This window comes from Myotis davidii, unplaced genomic scaffold (genome assembly GCF_000327345.1).
Source record: "Myotis davidii unplaced genomic scaffold, ASM32734v1 scaffold18, whole genome shotgun sequence".
Lineage (NCBI taxonomy): Eukaryota > Metazoa > Chordata > Mammalia > Chiroptera > Vespertilionidae > Myotis > Myotis davidii.
Window position 1 is genome coordinate 1421364 of NW_006292696.1, and position 7397 is coordinate 1428760.

A 7397-nucleotide genomic window follows, 5' to 3' on the forward strand; every position below is an offset into this window, starting at 1 on the left:
GATGGCTTCAGGAAGATCAACCCCTATTCACCCCTAGCTCAGGGCTTGGTGTTCAGGGCTAGGGCCTCTTTTTAAAAAAATTATATATTTTTATTAATTTCAGAGAGGAAGGAAGAAGAAGAGAGAGATAGAAACATCAATGATGAGAGAGAATCATTGATTGGTATCTCATGCACGCCCTGCACTGGGGATCAAGCCGGCAACCTGGCCAATTGAACCGTGACCTCCTGGTTCATAGGTTGATGCTCAACCACTGAGCCACGCTGGCTGGGCAGGACTAGGGCCTGTTAAGGTAACTTCTAGGTCCTCAAGGGTCACCAGCAGCCACGTTCAACAGGAATCGAGGTGCCTTACACCCAGGACAGTCCAGCAAGCGTCCGCCCTGCCTACCGTGGCTCTTCCCTGCTCTCCTCTGCACAGGAGAAAGGCACAGCTGCCATCAGTAGCCTCCACCTGCCGTTGCCTGCCAGATGTCCCTGCAGCTCACTGGTGTTCACACCTGTGGTCTGGGACCTGGAATGGAACCACCTGGGGAACATATTAAACATGCAGGTTGTACGCCGAGGCTTTCTGACTCCCATGGTCAGGGATGCCCTGGAAGCTGCTTCCCACAGGCTCCCGGACTTCCTGTCATGCAGCCACGTCCAAAGCTGCTGGGTTAAAGCTGGAGGAGCTGGTGGTCAGAGTAGGGCTCTGGGTCAGCAGACCAGGATTGAAACCCACCCCCACCAGCAGCTTGCTGTGTAACCCTGAGAGAGTTGTTTCCCCTCTCTGTGCCTCAGCACCTTCCCAAAGTGCTTGCCTCTCAAGAAGTCGTCAAGCCTGAGCCTGGGGGGAATGGTTGTCACCCCCAGGGGTGGGGTGTACCTTCCTCCCCACCTCAGGGTCCTTCTTCTAAGGGCTGGGACCCTGCCGGTGCCTTTTGCAGGCTGCCCCTCCACACTCACCTCCCCTCCTGGTCCCTCTGCTTCTCAGGAAAGACCCGGACCAAAGACAAGTACCGCGTGGTCTACACCGACCACCAGCGCCTGGAGCTGGAAAAGGAGTTCCACTACAGCCGTTATATCACCATCCGGCGGAAATCGGAGCTGGCTGCCAACCTGGGGCTAACGGAACGGCAGGTGTGTGGCACCCCCACCTCAGCCACAGGAGCAGCACTGGGAATCTGACCTCCAGGTTGTCAGGCAGATTACGGAGCTCAGTCAAAGGAGGAGAACAGAGAGGTTGAGCCTCCTGACCATGGTCACACAGCACAGCAGAAACTGAGCCACTGCCAAATCCTCTCCTGCCTCAACGAAACCCAACATCCCTAACTCCCAATAGGGAAATAGGGGATCTGATTAGCTACAGACCAAAGCCGGCTATGATCAGTGCTGTTTAAATCCAGACAAGGGAGTAGTCACAGGCAGAACAGGGAGGGCTTCCTGGAGGAGGGGCGTTAGAGTATGGCCTTGGGAGATGGGGAAGAAGAAGGCTACAGGAGAGCTTGTCATGAGAGTAGGGGAGCACGTTTTAGGAAGGAGAATGTGTTCAGGGTCCACGAATGGTCTGGGTATCGGGAGCAGGAGGGAGGCCACAAACGCCACATCAAGAAGTGAGAGCTCAGCTGTCCTCCCTCCCTTCCTCTCACTGTCACCGGGTCTCCGCACCACCCACCTCTGTTCTCCAACCACAGGTGAAGATCTGGTTCCAAAATCGGAGGGCAAAGGAGCGCAAAGTGAACAAGAAGAAACAGCAGCAGCAGCAGCAGCAGCAGCAGCCTCCACAGCCACCACTGCCAGCCCACGAAGTCACCCCCACTGCCACTGGGCCGCCCCTGGGGGGCCTGTGTCCCAGCTCCACTGGCCTCCTGGGCGCCTCCTCCCCAATGCCTGTCAAGGAGGAGTATCTGCCTTAGCCCCCGGCCCAGCCTTGTGGGCTGGGGGCCTGGGGACTCAGATGCTGGGAACGTGGCTCCCATTGGGGCTCAGGAGGCCTGGTCTGAGTCCCAGCCCTGTCACTGACCTTCTGAGTCACCTTGGACAAGTCACCCACACAGCCCCTGTGTGTCCTTGGCCAATCTGTGCAGCAAGCTCTTTGGATAAGGACATTTTCCTTTTCTAGGCCTCAGAGGGATAAAGGAACCCAGGGTGGGAGGTCTCCATCCCTAGAGGGCTGGGTGAGGGAGTCAAGATAAGTCCCCATCCCTATCTCCTTCTCCGTAGGTTCAAGGGCAGAAGGCTGCTATAGGGACTAGACTGATCCTGGAGAAAGGAGATGGAGCTGAGGGAAGATGGAATGTTGGCCTGTGGGGAGGAATGTGATCAGCTCCTACCTGCCTGGTCCTGCAGCCTCGCCTCCACCTGCCCCCATCCTAACACACCCTGAACCTCTCCAGGCTGACGCAGAGCAAAGGCCCACAGGAATGGGCCTGAGAGACTGATGGCTGTCCCCTCCGGGTTGCAGAGCCGTGTCCCCTCACTAGTATTCTCAATGGGGCCCCAGGGTGGGGGAGGCCCTTGGAGGGGGACAGAGGTCAGAGCCCTCCCTGCCAAGTCCCACCTCGCCAGGCTGTCCCTGGGCCCTCAGAGGACTTCTCTGGACCAAGTAGAGCTCACAGCTGGGCAAGTGTTGTACATAGAGTGGAACCTCTTGGATACAGCTTCAAGAATAAACTTTTTTTCCTCTTTTTAAAGGTGTATAAAAATCATTTTACATAGCATTAAAGGAAAGGTTAAGTATAAATCATCCGCCCCCTTTCCTGACAGTTGCATAAGCCCTTACAGCCTCCGTTGGCCTACAACAAGGTCACCTTTAAAATGCATTTGAACGATTAAAACAGGACATTGTTAGAGTAAGTCTATGAGAGCCTGTAAAATTTTAAGTCCATTTTGTAAGCAGAATCATCGGACTCAATAGAGCAGAGTCTTTTGAATTTTTCAAACACTTTCAGCTCAGGATTTTACAAAATTCACTGGGCACCCGCACGTGCCAGGCATGGCTGTGCCCCCCAGAAGCCTCCAGTCTGAGTATGCTCTGGGCCTCAGAGAGCAGAGAATTCAGAGACTGCGCTTCTCCTGGAGGGCCTGGAAGGCTTCCTGGAGGAGGTGAGGTCTGAACAGGTGCCTAAAGGACTAGTGGGTGCTGTCAGGCCAAGAAGGGAGGAATGATAAAGAAGCTGAGCTGTATGAACGTAATGTATAATTTTTTAAACTCCTGAGAAAAGCTGCTGTTCTCAACTCCCTTTCAGAGGTGGCCAGGAGTCTGCTACCTGGAGGGCTCCAGTGCCAGCTGCCTGCCCCTCTGTTTACTGTTCTGGGAGGTGGCCCAGCCATAAAAGGTGTGCACAGCCTGCCCTTTGCTCCTGGGGCACATGACAACAAGGCACGGGGTGGATCCCTCCCACACACAGGGCCCTGCAAGGCAGCAGGCACTCCTCTCTCTCCTCCTGGTGGTGACGTGGGAGAGGCGGCCTCACTGAAGGTGCAGGGAACCAGGTGTACCAGGGAAAGGACCAGGGTCCCAGGAGCAGAAGACGGTTGGTGGGAGGGTGGCTGGCAGTGAATATAGTTTTCTGATCATCAAAAACATTTGCTGAGTGACCTGAGGTAACTACTTCCCTTCTCTGGGCCTTGTGCCTCATCTAAAACTGGGGAGCTGGTTTACCAAAAACAAATGGCTCTGGTCAAGTAAGTTTGGAAAGTCCTACAGACTCGGCCCTTCTGGGAGAGTCACGGTGGTGCATCAGCACAGCAAAGGCTCTGACAAGTCCCACAGCAAAGACACCCCTTGAATCTTCTTTAGTCCAGCATTCCCCATGCTTCACGACCCAGGAGCCCCCTACTAGCACCTGCTGGCACTCCAGGTGTGTGGACACCCTGCGCTCGAGTGGGGGGTTCTGTGGGCTGGAGGGCCACACTTGAGCTGTGACTCAGTGTTTAGTAGCAGGTTTTGTCAGGTGCCCTGGGCTCCAGCCTAACTACGTCCAAGCTGTGAGAGTTCAGGTAAGTAACTTAGCTTCTCTAAGCCACAGTCTCCTCATTTGTCAAATGGAGAAAAAAAAAATAGTTTGCCAGCCATGGGCAAACTACGGCCCCGGGGGCGGATTCGGCCCTGTTGAAATGAAAAAAACTAAAAAAAAAAAAAAAAAAGACCGTACCCTTTTATATAATGATGTTTACTTTGAATTTATATTAGTTCACACAAACACTCCATCCATGCTTTTGTTCGAGCCCTCTGGTCCAGTTTAAGAACCTATTGTGGCCCTCGAGTCAAAAAGTTTGCCCACCCCTGCTCTAACCTATCTCGGAACAGGGCCTAGCACATAGTAAGTTCTGGGTTTCTGCCACCTGCTCATAGAGCTGTTGCATCCCCGTGTGACAGGCTGCCAGGCCTGACTGATGTTTCAACTACCCCACCCCCAATGCTGAGGACAGATGGTGGCTGGGAAGGTCTGAGGCGGGACGAGCCTGTCCCCAGCTACCGGAAGACCTCCCTGGCAGGAGGTCAGTGGCCAGGCCTGGCAGGCTGGGTGAGCCGCAGCTGCTACCTACATGGGAGACCAGGGGTTGGGTGGGGCCCTCAGGTTGGGTTGGTGATCACCTGTCAAGTGGGGTGAATGCTGTGAAAAAGGAAACTTCTCTAAAACAATTTCCAAGCCGTGCCACGGGCTGGCTTGTGAGGCAGTGAGTTCCCTGTCGCCTGGAGAGTTCCACCAGGTGTTGTAAGACTCAGGAAAGGGCCCTCTCATGTCCTCATAGACCCCAGTGCTGAGGGATGTTAGCTGGTTGGCAGGCTCATTGATACTGGAGACCCGGGGGCCAGACAAAAGTCAGATCTGGCCTCCCCTGAAGGCCGTGGGCCCGGTCACGGCCTTACTGACCCAGAAACATGCCCATCAGCACCACGACTTCCCTTCTAGACCCTTCATGCCATGCTGAGAACATCAGTCTAGTGGAGGCCATCACTGACTGCCCAGAGGCTGGTGTGGGCTGAGCAGAGAGGGTCACTCCACTCCCAGCCCTGGGAGTGGAGTGTTCTCACACGGGAAGTCTCCAGCAGCCCGTGTCTGTGTGTGTGTGTGTGTGTGTGTGTGTGTGTGTGTGTGTGTGTGTAACAGGTTACAATGGGGGACAGAGGACTGTGGGGCTCCAAGAAAACCAGCCTGGCTCTGGGTGGCTGAGAGGCCCAGCTAATGGGATGCGGAGCCTGGGGCCCAGCAGGCCTGGGACAGGGCAGCGTTGGAGGGCAAGGCTCTCCTAGCCTGGCTGCTCCAGAACCACTTCCTCGGAACCACACCAGATGGGCCAGCAATCTGGATCCTCATTCTTCACAGTCGCCACTCACGAGTATAACAAAACACATGCTCTGCAGCTATAAAGCCTGAACATTAAAGCAAATTAAAAGTGTTTATTTATATGCATTTAAAAATATCTCCCTATATAATAACAGGAAGTGCATTTTCATCTGGCACTTTCCTTAAATTAGCACACATCTCCATCTCTCTTTTGATGTGAGACCAGAGGAGTGAGAGGAGGGGAGAAGGGGAGGAGATAGGTTGAGCATTCCCCAGTTTGGTTTCCTCAGTAGTTCCTTTGCCAGGTAGTGCCCCGACTTCCTCTGGGATGGTAGCAATGGTCCACCATGCTTGGTAGCTGACTGCGTGGTCAGTTGTATGATCATAAAACCGGGGCTTCAGTGGGTAGATTGACTTATGTGGACCATGTCTTCCGATGCTGGGGTTTTGTTGGTTTTATAAAGTACAGATTTCCCCCACAGCAGCTGTGGTGTGGAGAGGACAGCAGAAAGGTGTGATGTGAGGGCCCAGCCTGGGTGGGGTCGGACTCCTAGATTCCAGGCCTCACCCTGCCTCTACTCCACAGAGTGATTTTGCAAAGTCCTACCTCTTCTGGGCCTCAGTTGGAAGGTGTGGGCCAGGACCATGTGCGCCCAGTGACTACGGCTGATGCTCAGGAGTCACCCCATGATGCGTTTGCTTCAGGAAGGCTGAAGCCCCGGCCCTGTTCCTTCCCGGTCCCCCAGGGCTGGCTCCCTCCAGGGCTGGATCTAGGGAGAGCAGGTGCTGCTGGGAAGGGGCCATAAGAGGCTCTGGAGCTAATGCCTTGCTACTGTTTCCTGTTCCTATGGCTCCCTGTGCCTTCCGTGGGGTCTAATGAAACCAGGGTGCCAATGGGAGGGGGTGGTGCAGTAAAGCTGCCTCCAGGGAGGGGGGAAGGAGGGTACTGGCCGGGCCTCCTTGGGATCCCCAGGCACAATCCATGACCCCCTTGTTTTATCTCAGAATTCAGAGATTCAGCAACATCACTCCTCTGAGACGGCGTCCTCAGGTGCCAAATGGGGCTGCACAAACCTGTCCCCCCAGGCTGCTAGAAAGAGTTGAAAAACAATATTGGATAGGAGTTCATCTAATACACACAGTAGGGCTGGGCGAATGCTCCTTCCCTTCTCACTCATGGCCAAGGGGCTCCTTCCTCCTGGGTCCGGAGAGGCGCTGGCCGGCCCTGGGTTCAAGGAAGGAGCAGCTGTGGAACTGGGGGAGGAGAGGTGGCCCAGGGGGACCAGACCAGGCCTTTCCCGAAGCTTTCGCTGTGATTTAACCTTTCCCACCTCCTGCCGGCTCCAGGGGGTAAACATCGGCTCCCACCTTCACTCTCCTCAAGGCCTCCCCATGCTGGTGAATGCAGGACGACCCTGTGAAATAGTGTCTGAGCCGGGACACTTTTAAGAGGGAAAGGGGCCCAGCCGGCAAGGCTCAGTGGTTGAACATCGACCTACAAATCAGGAGTCACGTTTCCATTCCCGGTCAGGGCCCAGGCCCAGGTTGCAGGCTCCATCCCCAGCACATTGGCATATGCAGGAGGCAGCTGATCAATGATTCCCTCTCACAATTGATGTTTCTAGCTCTCTCTATCCCTTTTCCTTCCTCTCTGAAATCAATAAAACAAATTTTTTTTTCAAGAGTGAAAGAGGAACAATTTTTAATGCATATGCCAGGTTCACTAGCATATACTGGTTCAGTCCCACAAACCAATGCATATATTCACTCTAGCTAATAATTTTCCATCCTAGCCACAGGCTCTCTGGAACCTTATAACACTCTAAGTCAGCAATTTTCAACCGGTGTGCTGCAAGAATTTTTTAAACATGTAATACCTGGCCGAAACCGGTTTGGCTCAGTGGATAGAGCGTCGGCCTGTGGACTGAGGGGTCCCAGGTTCGATTCCGGTCAAGGGCATGTACCTGGGTTGCGGGCACGTCCCCAGTGGGAGATGTGCAGGAGGCAGCTGATCGATGTTTCTAGCTCTCTGTCTCTCTCCCTTCCTCTCTGTGAAAAATCAATAAAATATATTAAAAAACAAAACAAAACAAAAAAAAACATGTAATACCTGACTGTTTAG

The 7397-nt window shown here is 54.0% G+C and overlaps 1 protein-coding gene across 1 annotated transcript in view; it reads left to right on the forward strand.

Annotated features, from left to right (window-relative positions):
* CDX1 (caudal type homeobox 1) overlaps positions 1–1920 on the forward strand; it is a 12444-nt gene extending 10524 nt beyond the window's left edge. The window contains exons 2-3 of the mRNA XM_006766337.2: positions 976–1121; positions 1676–1920. Coding sequence (XP_006766400.1) covers positions 976–1121; positions 1676–1897 — 368 coding nt within the window. The 3' untranslated portion in view covers positions 1898–1920. The remainder of the gene's footprint in view (positions 1–975; positions 1122–1675) is intronic.
* Positions 1921–7397: the final 5477 nt, after the last annotated feature.